General features: G+C 46.5%; 1 protein-coding gene across 1 annotated transcript; it reads left to right on the top strand.

The window, feature by feature from the left end:
* The first annotated feature begins 66 nt into the window (after positions 1-66).
* usp10 (ubiquitin specific peptidase 10) lies at positions 67-16,825 on the top strand. Its single transcript, XM_077023769.1, is given in 16 exon segments — positions 67-313; positions 5,549-5,617; positions 6,176-6,221; positions 6,491-6,550; positions 7,497-8,113; positions 8,115-8,700; positions 12,025-12,116; positions 12,236-12,345; positions 12,636-12,694; positions 12,826-12,929; positions 13,261-13,360; positions 13,576-13,768; positions 14,579-14,744; positions 15,108-15,252; positions 15,893-15,958; positions 16,319-16,825. Coding segments are annotated over 16 exon segments (2,622 nt in total). The 5' UTR covers positions 67-292; the 3' UTR covers positions 16,507-16,825.
* Positions 16,826-18,161: the final 1,336 nt, after the last annotated feature.

Here is an 18,161-nt window from a genome sequence, read left to right as displayed (position 1 = left end):
CCCCCCCAGCGCGCGCGGCCTCGCCGGGTAGTTCGCGCAACCGCGCGCGCGCGCGTCACTAGCAGCGAAGGAGGCGAGACAAAGATGGCGGCGACGGCGGGGGAAGCAGCGTGATAGTTGTAGTAGTGGCACACATCCCGAGTAATACCGCCGCACGACTAGCGATTTGAACATGGAAGGCATGTCACAGTAGGCGGCTTCCTATAAAAAAACCCTTACTACAGAACATACTTTCTGCCCCGAGAGAATATTCATCTTCTGAATAAGGAGAGGGGGAGATCTCACCGGGAGCATGGCTTCGCACAGTAACCAGGTAGCTAGCTGCAAAACTAACTCTTCCGATGTTTTGGGGGTTTTATTTTTATTTGGCGGGTTTACAGTTTGCATTGTGAATGTTTAAAGTGGCGCGCTGTGCTCTGCTGCATATTCAGGTGGAGTGTGGAGCGAGTGCGACGTGTCCGTGTCGGTGCTAAATGTACTAAAGTGTGCGTCTCATAGCAGTCATCCCCCCATTGAAACTCCAGCGTGGTCCAGGCCCACAAGCCTTCGTGTTCAGATCAGCCACAGAGCCTGCAACGCTTTTGAGCAGCACTGGGGGGGGGGGGGGTCCCATTTATTATTATTTATTTTTTAACATGATTTTTTTGCTGCTCATTAAAATTGCAAGACGTATTATTGTCGCAGTGACATTTTAAAACTTGGCATTGCGCTTCGTGCGCGCGCGCGCGCGCTGGCCCACCTGCTCGCGCTGCTGCTGCAGCAGGCCTCGTCCGCGCGAGCGTGCGGGTTCTAATAACGGTCGCTAGCCTAGCGTGCTAGCTAACATGGCTAACGTTACCAGACTCGCACAAACAGTGGCTCCCTAACTACACACATGTCAAGTTTTTAAATAAATAATAATTTTAAAAAAAGCCCCACAGTCTGCCATCTGGGGTTGTTTATTTGTTTATTAAAGAGTTTTGACATTTTAAAGGGCTGGTCAGATGGCGGTGTGTGGCTAATGACTTGACAGGATGGCAGGCCCTGTTGACCGGGGTCTTGATTTCCCGTCGAGCGGGACATGATGCGTAGATATTCGGCCAGACACGTCGGCCGACGAGAGACCGCTGTGTACGGGTTGAAATCTAGTCCGAAAGCACAATTTAGCTTTAGGTTTGGTGTTGAATTTATTTCAGACGGCCTTGTCCCGTTAGCTAGCTGGCGTTAGCTCCGACTGCTGGCTGTGTTCCTCATATGGGGTGGTGTTGCTTTCACCACACCAGTAACTCTCTTCACCTTCTTTGGTGACCTAACCCACAGTAGCTCGTCCCATCATCTCAACTTCACGCATTATGTCTGTCCCTCTAGGTCTGTCCCTCTAGGATAATGTACTGTTTGAGCAATGAAAGTGGGCAGTTTGGCTAACGGTAGCTAGCTGGTGGCTCTGTACTGGTGTTTGCTACCTCACTGCTGTATAAATGTGCTTGGTGGTGATGATTTGCAGCGTTATTTTAAGGTTGGCTTTAAGTAAGTACGGGTTGTCCCAAACGTGTTGCCTTCTGCTGTATAACGTTGGTCTAAGGTACAGTTAAGATTTGGACGTTTTGTGAACACCGACTTTGGTGTCGAGTTTTGCGTTTTAAACTTTGTAGCAATAGACTGTCATTATTGTAGTCTACCATAACTTATTAATGAATAACTTATTTGTCCCACGAGTTGTTTGATGGTCTTTGTAGTTCTTCAGAAATACTAGTTTAATCATTTGGTATCTATATTATATATAATGCTCAGTGTATTTTGTTTACTTGGTTAATTAACCCATGGTAAGAAGATAACCCAAGGTTAATTAACTCTGCATCCCCATATAAAAGAATTCACTTGCCTGCAGACTGTGCATTTTCATATTGAAACTGTTTATTGTTAGCCAATGAGCAGACAACAAAAAAATCCACTATTTTATGGTTTGTTTTGCTAAAATAAATAGTGTAGTTCTGTGTTGTCCACACATTTTATTCTGACCATCATGGATGGGCACTTAGGAGCCAAATAAAGCGTCCTTTACAGCAGAATAAAATTCCTGATATTCCTGCAATTCAACATCATATAAACAATAGTGCCTGCTTCACCCAAGCAAATGCCTGGCATGCATGCTTCTTCAGCCAAGATGGGTTCTTTTGCAGTGTCACACACTCATCTCTGTCCAGAGCTGGTTGAGGGCTTTTATTTGTTAACCTTTTTTTTTTTTTTTGCCAAACCATTTCTAGTAGGGATGGAGCAACACTGTCACATGAGAAGAGATTTCAGCCGATCATGGCAACGCTTGAATGAAGAAACAGGCTGAAAAAGGATGACGGAAATATTTTATTAAGGCTGTGGTAACAGTTCAAAGTTGTCAAATGTTTCTGGACAGTTTAGTGTGTAATTTTAGTGAGGGTTAAAAAAGATTGACGTAAGATTGGCTATGAAACTTCTCAGGTTTTCTGATTTCACACAGAGTCTGACGGTGATTATGTCTAAGAAGTTGATTCAAACAAATGTATGAATTTTTTTTTTAAAGAGGATGAGGAAGTTCTGGAGTGTTTTCAGTGTTTGGGGTTCTTAGTCAGTTATGTATTTAAGGTGTTGCAAAATGACACACATCTTCCTCTGTTACTTGGTACATGTACGAATGGGTAATGTTTGCCAAACTGGCTTGGATCAATTTAAGATGTTGGTTTGTTGAGGTCTTGCCTAGTCTGAACCAATTAACACATGTGAAGGTAAGGGGGAACAAGTTGATGGTGTGTTGGATGTTAATTCATTTTAATATTAGGAATTGTGCAAATAGTTATTTTGGCTGTGATGCACAAGGCAGCGTCATGGGTTGCCCTCCTGCACTTTGGTGAATTATGTGGCTAGAGTGTGTTGAGACAGGCACTATTTAAAGGTGGAAGCACCAGGGGATGATGGTAAGATCACTAGTTGCACGTTTTATCAGTTGTGGAAGACTGTCGTAACCTGAAAATCCAGTGAAGCCGCTCCCCGCTCAGCTCCCCATTGGCCTTGAGGTATTTGAAACATTGTTTGTGTGTGTGCAGTGTGGGTTTGACTGTGTGGTTTGATTATTTATTTATTTTTTTCGTGTTTTTTTTTTTTTTTTTTAAATTCAGTGTCAATCTACGGCGCTTTTTTCTGTATAACTTGTCTGGAACGTCTCCATTACATGGAAATATGAGGATTCTTCAAATTAGCTGTGGTTGCTCCTTCATTTGATCGCAGTTACGCAACACTCTGTACAGTTCACGTTCTCATGCTTGCCTGTATTTTGTGAACCTTGTCCCTGATCGTGACAGTCATGTCCTAAAGTAAGTGTGTGTGTGTGGTTGGACACCAGAGAATGTAGAAATAGTTTAATACAGATGGCTAATTTGTGGTAATCCACCTCTCCAAATGATCAGCGAGGGGGAAGCTTAGTCTGGTGCGTGTGGCATGCCTGCAGACAGAGGCAGAGAGCCTTTCTTTCTGTTGTTACGGCGTTAGCCTGTCAGAGGCCATTGGATTACGCCGCGGTGTTTGCCACTTGTAGTTCCATATCAGCGGGGCTCGGCTGCAAAGACGCACATGTGCTTGAGCTGCATTTTCTTTTCTTCTGGGTTTCCCTTTTCACACGGCCAGTGTTGGAACGTGCTGCGGAAGGTCAGCGTGTTTGGTGTGTGTGGACCGGGCCCAGTGGGAGTACAACATGGGTCTCGCATCTCTCCCGATTCCCAGTGAGGCGCAGATTAGCCGAGTTCCTCAGGCTAATGGTACACTCCAGTGATGAGCAAATCGTGCCTTCGTGCTGATTCTTGCCCTGACTTAAGGCTGTGGTGTTTGTTGCTTTATTTTAATTGTAGCCGTGCTGGGTTAGCTGTGGGCAGTGGGGGTCGGGCGGAGTGGACCTACCGTGTGTGTGGCTGGACAAGGGTTAGACATGCACACAGACACCAGCTTAATCTTTAGTATGGCGGGGCGGTCCTACTGTCAGGGTTTGGCTTCTTCTATTTTGTTTCAAGAGAAAAAAAAAACATGTTGGGCTCCAACATGCAGGTCAAAGTCTCGTCACCATGTGTTCCGACCTTCAGTGGACACCGCGAGGGTTTAAAATTTCAGGAGATCTAAATTAAAAGTGTACGTGGTAAAGAAATGCACGTAGGCTGGCAGTTCCCCTCCCTGTTCCAACTGCGTTTGGAAGAGGCGTTGGCGTGAGCGCGGCACGGCCGGAGTTAATGTCCGTTTGATCCGACGGGTCTTTGAGAAGGTCACCGTAGCTAGGTCCGGCACTCTGCCTCCCTCTGCATTGTCATTCTCAGGGCTCCGTGTTCCTGGGCACAGCATGTGAAATGGGGCTAAACCATCGCAGGGCATTCAGTATCTCCCTGCAGCTGTTCAAATAAATGTCATAGCCTGCACGTGGAAAGAATACTCTGATATACCAAGCCCATGTAGCTTCCCCAGGGACAGTGTGTAGCTGATGTGACATTATCAATAGGTTTTCCCACGGACCGATGTGAAGAGTAGTGAGATGAGACTTTTTTTTGTCCCATAAAGATTTGATAACATGCAGCAGACTGTAGAAAAATAAGTGTGCTTGCATAGTATGTTGATATTTGTCAGGGTTGTGGGAAAGGCTCCAGACAAGAGCTGGGGTTCCTTGAAGTGCCCTCATTCATATGGTTATTCATGAGCTGAAGTGAAGATTCTCCGCATTGTGTCACCTGCCTGCGGGAGCCATATTGCCATGCTAATGCTATATGACTCAGCACTTCGTAACTTGTAGTCAACTTTCACCCAAACTGATAAAATCAGCTGGTCAAGTGTACGGCCACTATTATCTGGACAGATATTCAGGCCTAATTAAGGGGTAAAGGGCAGAAGTTAGCCCTCTGTTCTCCCTCCTTTTTTTGTTCTAACCCCAGCAGTGGTGTTCTTTTTTTCTTCCTGTTGTCATTTCACCCCGTGTTGCCAGTCCACATGGGCTAAAGGCCTCCACACAAAAGCAGTACATTAATCTGGCACATTTTCTCCGTAGTTTCTGCATTTGGACCTGCTTTAAATTACCTGTGGTCTTCACAGTATTCCTTCCCTTTCAGTTATTTCAGTGCTAAAAACACGGAGGAGGCTCGGGGTCTGCTGCCCCTTCTGCAGCGATCACCTGTGTTTTTTTCCACGCTGTTACACATGAAGTCCTTCTTTGTGTTGTTTTACTGCCTCAGCAAAGTGAAATGGAGCAGGACTGCAGGCCACCTTTTGTTTACTTGAACCTCCTGTGCATGCGGTGGGCAGAGATGGTGCTTCACGCTACGCCACCGTGATCGGGAGAATTGGTGGAACAGGCCACCAAACTTGATTTTGTTTTTATTGATTACTGATGAGGAAAAATAAACTTGGGTGCATTATATGCAGTTCATATAACCTGTGAAGGTGCAGAGATCTTAGTTAAATTAATCAGTTTCTGCTAGTGGGTGGGTGCGTGCTAATGTCTTGTATGTTTGGAACATGAGATGAAAATGTTTTGTCTTGGTGAAATATTGTTGTTCTGTTTCCACAGTACATCTTTGGGGAGTTCAGCCCGGATGAGTTTAATCAGTTCTTCTTGACTCCTCGCTGTTATGTTGAGGTAAAATAATACCAACAAAGATTAATTTTTCCCTTTGTCCATCCAGATATTACAGGTTACATTCTCAAATGCTGGTGTTTTAAACGTGTTATTTATTGCACATAAAAACTGATTCATAAATTTTTTTGACAATTTTAGGCACATGCCAAATTGTTGTATAAGCATTTTTGTACCGAAGAGTGCTATAATGTTTTATTTATTTATATAAACAGATGGATTTATTCCTGTAAAATAATCTTTTGAGATGTTTTCTCTCTTGCTGCTTCTCCCTTCATACAGTCTTAGTGAATATAAGAGCTTGCAGGTCAACTAGTTTGTTTGGGCTAAACACTGGGCTCCCTATAGCAGTTCATGTTTTCTTTGATCATGGAGATGAAAGTTGAAATGATGGTGCATTACTAGAACAAAATGGCCCTTAGTATGTTATATAAAACATGACTCACCTTGAATATCAGTACTGAATGAGTTTGATGGATTGTCTCTTTTATTCTCTCATATTCATGATTCTTTTATTGATATTTCACATTATTTTTCCTCCCCTCCCCCCCTTAAAAACAGCTTCCCCCGTTCAACGATAAAGTCTCCTGTGTTAGTCATAACTCAGGTAAGATAACTGTAAACCTTATACTGTTTTTGAACAAACATCTGTGGGGATGCTTGAACCCCTGATTTCTTCTACTTATTTGATGTCGAGCATTTTAAGATGTTGGTCTCCCTACAGACTCTGGATCTCTTGTCATTATAATCAATTAGAACCAAAATAAACAATGCCCACTGTCTGATTGAAAGCTCATCCTAATCCACAGAGTGCACACAATCACGGTACCCTCTCGATGCGCTTGACATTTACGCTGGTTTGTATTAATTATTTAGGAGATTACTGCACTCTTGCTGTTCCTTACATAACGGAATCAATGAGACGGCAGGTTTGTGGTGAGTTGCGGGTCCGACACACCGTGCCTTCCTCCTCTCGTTTACGCTTCAGAACTTGAGCCGGTTCTAGAACGCTGATGGCTTTCTGAGCTCCGCCCTCCGGCAGCCTCAGGCCCCTCCCTCTCCTTTCTGCTTGTTCCATAATCTGGAAAGCTTTGCATGTCTAGATACGGGCGGATTCTTCTCTGCCATGTAACTGCATCTGCACAGCAGTGCTTGGAGTTTGTCTTGAGGTTTTCTCTGAGATAATTATTTCTCTTCTTGGAACCCACCCCACCCTCCACTAATTCCCCCCCTCCCTTACCAAACGGTGTGGAGGAGAGTGACCTCATGGTATTGTGCCGTTCTTCGGGAGTTCTAACGTAAACCCTTAAAATCGGCGCTCTTGTTCAGTCATATTAAAATACATAGTCACTTACTGATACTGTTCTGCAGGAATGAACCCTCTTCAATAAACACTAACAGAGATCATGACAGGTTCTGGACATGAACGAGTCACTACACACTACGCTCTGTAACCCTATACCCCCTTTCTTGATGGCTTTTGGTGGCTTTGAGTTTTGCTGGTAATTTGTTCTCATAACATAATAAACGAGCATTGTTGAGAGGATTACTGACGAGTAATTATTAACACTTCTCATCTTCATTTTGCGCTGCCTTGTGAAGCTTCAGTTTCCTCACAGCACAGCAGCTGACTTTGTGGATACGGCCCGTCTCTTTTCTTGGGGTGTAAGGGGAAAAAATATTGTTAACATTTAAAACATTTTGAGGTTAAATTGGTGGGGCCCTTAACATGACGAGAATTAATTAACGAGATTTGGTAAGACGATTGTTTGATCTGTTTACATCACAGTTATAAACCAGGTATGAACACCTTTTTCTTTCTGTGCACCCAAACAAATGATCCATGCTTGTGTGTGTGCTACCCTCACTGTGCTGTCTGCAGGAGAAGACTACCAGCACATTGAGTTTGGCGTGGACGAAGTGATGAGCTCTGAGCCTGTGGCTGTTAAAGACCCCTTGTACAAAGTGTCCAGCACGCTCAACCCACAGGCCCCCGAGTTCATCCTGGGGTGCCAGTCGGCTCAGAAGTCCACGTCCACCGCCGTGGCCGTGTCGCCCGGCTGCGGTCCAGACGACGCCCACTTCAACTCCGTGGATTGCGTCGACTCCGAGGCCTCGGCCCAGGACGGCCACCAGGCGTGCGCCGATCTGGACGGCGTGGGAGGGGCCCTGGGACAGCGGGAGCGAAAGAAAAAGAAAAAACGGCCGCCGGGATATTACAACTACCTGGAGGGCTCGGGGAACGGAGGGGACGGCACGGCTGTGGACGGGGCGGCGAGCCCTGGGATGGTGAACGGACACGCACTCGGCGCTCCAGTCGAGGGATCGGAGGACGCGATCGGTGAGGTGCTTACAGGGACCGAGTCCGCCCCCGTTGCCTCTGCCCCGCCCACGGCCCCGCCCACCACTCCTGCCGATCAGAGGACTTGTGACAGCCCTGACGACCCCTCCTTCGCCTTGACGAGTGGAGCTGGCTCTTTGTTGGACGGTACCGCCCCCAGCTTCCTCGTCTTCCTCGTCTTCCTCCACCCAGAGCAGCAGGCCGGCGGAGGGGGCCAGGACTGCTGACCGGCACGCGGAGCCGGAGCTTTCGGAGAGGCCGGAACTGCAGGGTGGAGGCGGCCACGGCCCCTGCCCCACCTCTCCCCCCTCCGCCGCTGTGGTCACAGCTCCTGCTACTACTGACGAGGGCGTTTCCGAGGCCCAGGCTAACGGCCTCCCTGAGCCGGCCCCGCCTGCCGACGGCACTGCCGACGGACTCCGGGACTTGTCCGAGACGGGTGAGGTCCAGCCGGTCTCCGCACATGCTCCGCCCCCTTCAGACTCGCAGGTCCCGCCCGCTGCCGACCAGGCGGTCTCCCCGGCCCCTGCCGTCGTGCCCGTGGCCACCCCTCCCAAATCCTGGGCCAGTCTCTTCCACAACTCCAAGCCTCTGGCTGGGGGAGCGCAGGCGTACGTGGAAGTGAAGAACACGCCTGCGGCCGCGCCTGCTTCTCCTGCGGCCGGCGAGCTGCCCGAGAAGATGTGTGAGGCGCGGGAGGGGCCGGTTCCTGTCTCTGAGGATCCCATGGCACCTAAATTGGCAGGTATAGTATCTTCACAGCAAGGGCGCAGAAAGGAGATGAATGAAAGTCAGACATCCATGTACTCTGTGTTCATGTAATCCCATTTGATCTTTATTCATTTTCTGATGAAAGTAGGTCCGTAAGAATCAGACAGGATGTTATTAGGGTTCAAGCAAGCTGTGTTTAAAACAATGTGCAGCAAAGATTGTAAGGCCCAGAAAAACAAACTTAACAACAAGGTGCACCGTGTGTGTAAAATGGGCCTGATAGTGGTGCTATAGTACAACGGTACTGTAAAATATTTTGGTCAGTATCTTATGAACTGCTTGTCGTTCACTCTAAATCCTTTTTTTTTTTTCTTCAATCTTAATCTTGGATTATACTGAATTTGCCTTATTCAGTTCCACCCTTCTGCATATTTATTATAATTTGCATAATATTATGCAAACTAGTCCTAGATTTTTCACCTCATCTTCACAAATTTGGTGCCAGAATATTCATAGGAGTGTGACCCTCAATAATTGTCCAAAACATTTGTACATTTGCATGCGGTCTGTCATGCTAATCAACAGTTCGGAGGCAAAGCTTCATTTACATACGTTCCCCACGTTGCTTTCATCAGTCTTCATGAAATTTGACAGATTACTAAGGCTTAAACAGGCCAAAGTGGGTCACTAGGGGGCGCTGCTACATACAGCTCCATGTTCATCAACAGTTGCGACCAGGTTGAATCTTTGCAGTAGGTATCTGTGGGCGATCTAATATTGGGCTGCTCAGTCATCATGCTATAATTGGCTAATGGCTGCCATGTTTTGGCAATTGTCATCTGGGTATCATCTCCTACATGATTTTAGGGGCATGTAACCGGGTTCAAGTCATGCACAACAGACTCTGACCGCTCTGAAGTTACAGATATTGTTGTTTGTTTTTCAGCTGTTGCAACTTTTTGAACTAGTCCTTGGTATTTTTGTTCAGTCACGTTTAAATTGGTCTTCAAATCATCAAAGTCGAAACTGAAATATCCAGAAAATACAGCTCTGATAAAACAGTGACCAGCATGCCATCTCTACCTCACAAGTCTGAAGTTCTGAGTGTCTGAATGTGACCTAATTGGGCAGATCGGGTAAAAAAAATATATATTCCGAGGGTAACTTGTTTTTGAGCCAATGGCCAAATCACAGGCCTTGTTTTCAAACCTAAATGGACAGAAGTCAGAAACACAAGTTACATCAACACAGATTTACAGACATGCATGCGATGACCTTATGATGTCTGCCAGGTTGGAGCTAGGTTACCCTTCAGTAGTCTCTACAGTGCTCTTCTTCGCATGTAGTTACCAGTTTGGTGATTTCAAACCTGTATGGCCATAAGTCAGGAAAAGTAGGTCTCGCTATGGTCCATATCTGCAAAATTAGGCTGATACCATCTTTCAACACTTCAAGTTCCTGTATAAATGGTGGCTTTTGCATTTTATCTCCATGTATGGCACTGTGTCTTGGTTCTAAATGCATAAGTAACAATCATAGATATAGGTTTGGGATTTAAAACCTTGTATCTGTCATTAAAAACTCAAAAAAAAAAAAATCGTATGTTCTTAAACAGCAGCTGCAGAACACTAATGTTCTGTTTATTTAACCAGATGCTTTTAGACTGGTACAGTTCTGGTAATTCAGCATACATATGAAATACAATGCAAAACCCATTCATATGTCTGAAGGGCCCAAGGGCTGATGTGTGCTACCTGGAACATTTTAGAACTTTAAACTGCAGTGTGTATGAATGTTTATTTATCAGTGTTGTGTGCCGTGTTGGTCATTGGGTGGCAGCAGCAGCAGGTCAATGTTCTTTCTTTAGACCTCAGGGAACACTAGGGGGCCACCAGGAGACCTTCCAAGATTGTACTGTTACTGAATCACAGTCCTCTTACCACTCGTTTACTCTGTTGGACTCTCGATGAAGGCACATTTACTTTTGCCTATGACTAGATTCAGTGGGATTTTCGGGCGATGTAGTGTTCAAACACTAACAGCAGGTGGAGCTTTTTTCTCTCAGTGCCAACTCCAGCCTCGCTAGACCAGCTCTCCAAAGTTCTCCTTAGTCTCTTCATAAAATTTAGTAGATCCCAGTTCTTTTTCAACTGTGTGGGGGTTTTATTGTTTGATTAAACTAATATTTGTTGTTTTTGGGGGTGAGGTGGTCAGGCTCTCGGTGTAGAGGGGTGAGGCGGCCTTAGGTCTCTACAAATCTGTTAATGCCGCTAAAAGTGTCTGTGAATTTACTGAATGTGTTTCAGTACAAATGCAGCTTTATTTTCTCTACTAATGGTCGACTGAAAACAAATTTCTTGTCTGTCCAAAACCCGACGGGAACAGGTGTTGGCCCAAAACAGTGTTTTGGTCTTCAGTAACCTTTATATTGCTTTCCTGACAGGTTTTCCGCCATGCAAGTTCCTCCCACTTTGTGTGTGTGTGTGTGTGTGTGTGTGTGTGTGTGTGTGTGTGTGTGTGTGACAGAGACCGTGTATATTATGGTTTGCATGTTTTTGGAAATAATTTTGCTCCTATTTTGTCATCATGTGTTTTTAAATGGAATGTTCCATCACCATGGCAGTTATGACACTAAAGTTGTTTTTCTGGAGAACTAGGTCTAGATGGAGGAGATGGGGTTTAGAGAGAGCTTTGGTATAGGTGGAGCAGTTGGTCTTTGATCAGTGGCAGACATTATCGGAGCCTTGAGAAGAGACTGTGTACAGTACAGTGTGAAGAGTTGAGAAGATGCTTCCAGAAGGACAAAGTTCTACAGCATTGAGCAATGTTATAATAAAAATAATAATAAATCTTTAATGCCTCACATTAGTAAAGTGATCACATACTGAAGCGGTTACTGAGATATTACTACAGTTAAGGATTTGATCGTTAGCATGAATAAAATATGTTTAATTTTATCTTTCAAATCAACTTAAATTCCAGAGTTTGGTGTCTTTTACTTTTGATTGTTTCATTTTAAATTGTTAATTCAACATTTTTCAAAGTTATTACTGGATACCACAGCTACTGTATCGAGTGACTTGAGGTGGTCTGATGTCCCTGCGTTCGTTTTCACCACCGCGTTGTTTACGTCTAGCTTAAATTCACCTGTAGGTCCAAAGCTCCACGTTACCATGGGAACTGTTTGTCCATGGCAGCTTCCCTTCCTAGGCGTGGCACAGCGTCCTCCAGTGTCCCTCTGACCGGCCTCGTGTGGCACAGTCGTGCGGTGTGGACATCTCAATCACATCTCACTTTTCTCCAAGAAACCTCAGGGCACCTTTTGTGTGTCAACTTGTGATTTTTCGTCTCCTATCAGAACTTATCGAGAATGTGAAGTTGATACACAAACCGGTGTCTTTGCAACCAAGAGGACTGATCAACACGGGGAACTGGTGCTATATCAACGCTGTATCCTTCCCTGGCCTTCGCTGAAGGACCGTGTCGTCCCCCCCCCCCCCCAATCTTACCACGGTGTTCAGCTTTGGGCTGGTGCGCCGTTTGTGTGGCCCTTGACTCTGTGTGTCCAGACCCTGCAGGCCCTGATCGCGTGCCCCCCCATGTATCACCTGATGAAGTCCATCCCCCTCTTCAACGACACCCAGAGACCGTGCACCTCCACACCCATGCTGGACAACTTGTGAGTCATTCTGCTTTCTATCTCTCCATCTATAGGTGGTGTTTTTTTGTGTGTGGAGGATTTGAGTGGTGGTTTGGGTGGCTAGGTTTTGTTTTTAAACTGCATTAGACGCAGTACTGCTCCTTTCTCTAGGTGTTCTAATTAAGACAGACATGACATGATGATCTCTCTTGTGGATGTACACGAGGATCTGTTGTTCCAGCAGGTTCACAGGACGTCCCTTTTGCTTTACACCCGGTTTTTGCTTATTGTGTGTTTCCACTTGTGGGTTTTTTCTCTGTTCCCGGCAGTGTTCGACTGGTAAATGAGTTCAGCACTATGCCTGTCCCCTCCAAGGCCAAACAGCAAGGTAGGTGCACAGCCTGTCTGTCTGTCTCTCGGCTGTCTGTCTCAGAGTATGCACACGGCCTGTCTGTGTGTCTCGTGTTTGGGCAGCTATTTTGATCCGCATCTGTTTTGATCTCTTGTTGCTCTTCACAGCTGCTGGAGAGAAACTAATAAAGGACATCAGACCGGGTGTCCCCTTTGAGCCCACGTACATCTACAAACTCCTCACCCTCATTAAATCCAGCCTTTCGGAGAAGGTAGAGTGTTTTGTTTTTTCTGCGTGCAATTTTCACAAACAAGTTGGAAATAAATGTTTCCGCTGAGTCAGGAAGATTTTTCTACTGCTTCGCATCTGAACAGCCCAAGTGAACAAAAACACCTTGTTCTTGTGGTGCTGCTTTGTGCTCTTCAGTCTCCCTTTGCTGTCTCAGCCTCCTTTAGCTGTTCCCCTCCCCAGAGTGTGAGCCCTGTGTGTGCACCTGATGTGGGGGGGGGGGGGGGGTGCTGAGTCACTAGGCGGGAGGCTCACAGTCGCATGGCGCAAGCTGATTGGCTAATTGGTCTCCCTCCCACGCTGCTCCAATACAGGGTCGACAGGAGGATGCCGAGGAGTATCTGGGATTCACCCTGAACGGCCTGCATGAGGAGATGCTATCCCTCAAGAAGCTCATCTCTCCACAGGAAGAAAGTGTGTGCTTTTTCTGTTCTCTGAATGTTTAGGACTAGACAGTGGCCATCGGCCAGTCTGCCATATTGTCTACGCTTTTGCAAAATACATTTCTTTATAGATGTGTATGAATATGTATGGAACGTACTGAGCATGTTCGTACTGGGTATCTGAGGGCTTTTTAGAGTCCAGTAATAGAGTTCTCTCTCTACTCGAAACTTGATGTCTCCATGCAGAAGTGTCTACACCCAATGGGCCGGCGACCCACCCGGGCCTCGATGAGGATTCCACCCCGAGGGGGGAGGAGGAGGAGGAGGAAGGCAGCGAAGATGAGTGGGAGCAGGTGGGGCCCAGGAACAAAACCTCCATCACCCGCCAGGCAGACTTCATCCGCACCCCCATCACCGACATTTTTGGAGGGCATATAAGGTATGCAGGCCCAAGGACACTGCTTCACCCAAACATGTAACACGACACGCTCATCAAAAGTCATTGGGCATCACTGAGCGAATCAAATCTGTGCAAATCGGCTCCTGGTGGGATGTTGGAAACCTCTGGGTGTGTGTGTGTGTGTGTGTGGGTGTGTGTGTGGGGGGGGGTGTGGGTGTGGTGAGGTCCCAGTGCTGCATTGGTTTCCCTCGCAACAGACACGGCTCCTTTCTTTGGCAAAAGTTCCTTTGGGGCGTCATCTTTTACTTCAATGTTTGGTAGAATTTGTGGTTCAGAACGTCCCTTGTTTTCAGCTACATTTGCGCTCTGTTGCATGTGTGCTTAGCGGCGCAGCAATAAAAAGCGTTCCCTTGAGAAACGATTAACGACCGTGCTGCGTTCCGGACACATGAAGGCTGTGAAGAATGAAAAATTCTTATGATAACAAAAATAAACACCGGTTTTCAGTGTGAACCGGTACACCGTCCAGCACTAGTCTGAACCTTCATGAAGCCACAGTGGCTTTGAGCTCCTGCCTCTAGCTGATGATCAAGAGTGTTCACTAAACGCTGAATGTAGTAGGACTGAGTACTCGGAGCGCAGCTGCTTTTACCTTGAGAGTAAAGCTCCTCTCGAAGCTCAACCATTAAACCTTCGCTGCACTGATCGCCTTAGCATCGTGGCCTGGACAAAGAGCAGACTTCTTAGTACATGAAGGAATAGAGATACGTCTCTGCATAGTTGTGAGTAGAATGAGTTGTAAAGTGTGTGTGTGTGTGTGTGTGTGTGTGTGTGTGTGTGTGTGTGTAGATCGGTGGTGTACCAGCAGAGCTCGAAGGAGTCCGCCACACTGCAGCTCTTCTTCACACTCCAGCTGGACATCCAGTCAGAGAAGATCCGAACGGTGCAGGAGGCGCTGGAGAGCATGGTGGCCCGCGAGTCCGTCCAGGGCTACACCACCAAGAGCAAACAGGAGGTGAGCAGTGCTGGAACCACGTCTGACCCGTCAAACTCCACACCAGTGTTTAGATTATACGGCTAATGGGGAAAGTTCATTATTTGTTACATTAGATAACCACACAGTGCTGTTGAGAATTAAATGCATTTTTTCATGCCCCCCCCCAAACCCAGCACTGACTGCAGTGGTCAGTCTGTGGTTTATTGTATGTCCCTGCCTGCTTCAAAAGACAAACGTGGATTTTGTAGGCTCTGGATATGCAACAAAGCCCAGATTGGATTAATTCATCAGCCATGTGTGTAATGTCTAATTACAAAGGTCTCCTTAGTGGTGAGTGTCGTCTATCCAGACAACATTAAAGTGTGAGCGTCTCTCCCCCAGATTGAGATCAGTAGAAGGGTCACTCTGGAGGAGCTGCCTCCCGTACTGGTGCTCCATCTCAAGAGGTTCGTCTTTGAGAAGACCGGCGGCTGCCAGAAGCTGGTGAAGAATATCGACTACCCTGTTGACCTGGAGATCAGCAAAGGTGTGTGTGTGTGTGTGTGTGTGTGTGTGTGTGTGTGTGTGTGTGTGTGTGTGTGTGTGTGTGTGTGTGTGTGTGTGTGTGTGTGTACACCTCTTTAAGCCCCCCTGCCAAAGCAACCCATCCCTGTTTCATCCCCTGGGAGATTGCAGGTTCAAATCCCAGACATCCCACTAGGGCTGTGAGACTGAAATCTCGTATCACGATATCATCGTTATCATATCCAGATAATGATACATATTGTGATGTATTATGGTTTCTGTAAATTCATGGAAAATGAAAAATCCCATTTCTTCTTACATGGAATCATATATTATACTTAATCATATTTTGGCTCTGGCTGTAGCATGGTTCTGTGCCTGCCTCGGCCGATTGTGGATCCACTTGGCCGCATGATAGCTTTAGACACACACTGTTCAAACCAGTTTCAGGGTGTCTGCTGTTGATCGTGTTCTTGTGGTTGGGAGCATGGCAGAGACACCAGAGTTGCTCATGTAGGTCATGTGTGTAACTTGGATTCAATTTGAAAAAGCCTGAATGATTCAGGGGCTGGGCTTCTCTTCCAGGGTCTGATGACCAGCTGCTGTTTATGGCCAGAGTGCTTGATGCAATATCACACTGTGTTTCTCTCACATTCCCATAGAACTCCTCTCACCGGGGGTCCGGAGCAAAACCCTGAAAGGCCAAAGAACCTACAGGCTCTTTGCAGGTGTGTGTGGTATTATTATTATTATTATTATTAATATTATCCAAGGGGTCACTTTATGTAGAATGATCTCTTGGGAATGATCCAAGAATGATCTCTGTCCGTCTCTCTGTCTGTCCGTCTCTCTGTCGCTCTCTGTCTGTCTCTCTCTCTCTGTTTGTTGGTCTGTCCGTCCGTCCCTGTCTCTTAACCCGTTTCTTCGAAATTCAAAATCTCTCTCCAAATGGTTTCTTTGCAGTGGGCAGTGAGAAATCCCTGTACTACTTTATGTGAAATGCTACATATGACATTCTACCGTTCTTAATGGTCGCTGTTGCTGGGAACATTTGCTTCGTTTTTTCACCGTTGTGTCCCTCTTTTCAGTCGTCTATCACCATGGGAACAGTGCCACGGGTGGCCATTACACTACGGACGTCTTCCACATTGGTCTGAATGGCTGGCTGCGTATTGATGACCAGGCTGTGAAGGTGACCAACCAGTATCACGTGGTGAAGCAGACGTCTGAGCGTACCGCCTACCTACTGTACTACCGCCGTGTTGACCTGCTGTAGAGAACACACACACACACACACACACACACACACACACACACACACACACACACACTCTCCTCAATACACCACTCTATCAAACATGCACACACACTTGCATCTACAGGAACACTGCCCTACTACACGCCACCCCACACTGGTGTACACACACACACACACACACACACACACACACACACACCCCACAGGAACACTGCCCTACTCCACTTCTCCACCCACTGGTCCCACCCTGTCACCTTTGGCCCTCGCATTTCCACAGAGCCAGCTTGTCCAATTTTTTTTTCTTTCCTTGATCATTTTGGTTTTGGAAGGAGAGAAACCCCCCCCCATACCTAAAGACTTCCTTAAGCTGGAGACGCCCCCTTCCCACCCCCCCACCTCTCTGCCACCTTCTGTGAGCGTGGAAGTATCTGAAGGATGTTCCATGCACTGTGGAGGGAACGTGGCCCCCTGGTGGGTAGTATAGACCAGAGACACTTCTGTGCCCCCCCCCCCCCCCCCCCCCCCCCGTCACTTCAGACTGACACACAGCACGAACTCTGGCCATCGGACGTCCTTCACTGGGGAACTGTGCCCAAGGGAAGGCCACTCTTTTCCTTTGTTTTTTGTTTAAGCTACTTTTTTAATGGCATAGCAAGAGATGAAAACAAAAGTGAAAGTTTTTGCCTTTTAGCAAGAGGACTTGTCAGCCGATTTATTCACAGCAGTTCAGTGAAACCGGACGAAAATGTTAACCAGAGTAAAACAAAACATCGAGAAGCTCTGCACCAGCAAACTACAACGACAAAATATTAAATATACTATGTGTGTAGATCGCAACGTGCAAGTTTTTTTTTTCTTTTTTTTAATTTCTGAATTTTGAAGCAAACCACTTGCTCAAGCAGCGCTGCTCCCCCCCCCCCCCCCCCCCCCTCTCTCTCTCTCTCTCTCTCTCTCTCTCCTCTCTCTCTCTCTCTCTCTCTCCTCTCTCTCTCACTCTCTCTCTCTCTCTCTCTCTCTCTCTCTCTCTCAAACCCCCTCCTCTTCATGTCCTCAATGCTCTCACGCCTTGCTACGCTGACACCCATCAGATAGGAGTGTGCAGAAGACAGGCTGAGGAAGAGGTGGTGCGGTGGAAGACTGATGACAAAATCGACTCTTGTTTGCAAGAACCTGGGTGTGGTTTCTGGGTGTAGAATTAGACTGATTAACAATTTTAATGCGCTTTAGGACATAAGTGATTTACAAAAAAGCTTCTGTGCACGTAAAAATATAAAATTGATCAATAAAAGATATGAATGTGCATATGCACAATGTTCTTCTGCAGATATTTAAAGCGTTTCAAGCATTTATCAAATTTATCAATACAAGTGATAAATTTGAATCTGGGTGAACCTTGTTCTGCTGCCTTGGGGAAAGTTTGTGCTGTTTGCTATGTTTTTGTGTAACACACACACACACACACACACACACACACATACACGTGCTGGAGAGACACCAATGACAACTGAGTTTCTGTTTTGACCATCACATTTAGCTCACCCTTCTGTAGATGTGATTTGAGTGTTCTGGTCATGTCTGCTTCCCAGGACACAAGGGGACAGCTGGGCAGGGGCTTCATCTTCTCCAACCATGCTCTCCACCCATGCTCCTCACCTTCTCTCCACCCATGCTCT

The sequence above is a fragment of the Brachyhypopomus gauderio genome, chromosome 12 (assembly GCF_052324685.1).
Source record: "Brachyhypopomus gauderio isolate BG-103 chromosome 12, BGAUD_0.2, whole genome shotgun sequence".
NCBI classification, from domain to species: domain Eukaryota; kingdom Metazoa; phylum Chordata; class Actinopteri; order Gymnotiformes; family Hypopomidae; genus Brachyhypopomus; species Brachyhypopomus gauderio.
The sequence above is the reverse complement of the archived record's forward strand: the minus strand, read 5'-3'. Positions and strand labels throughout refer to the sequence as shown.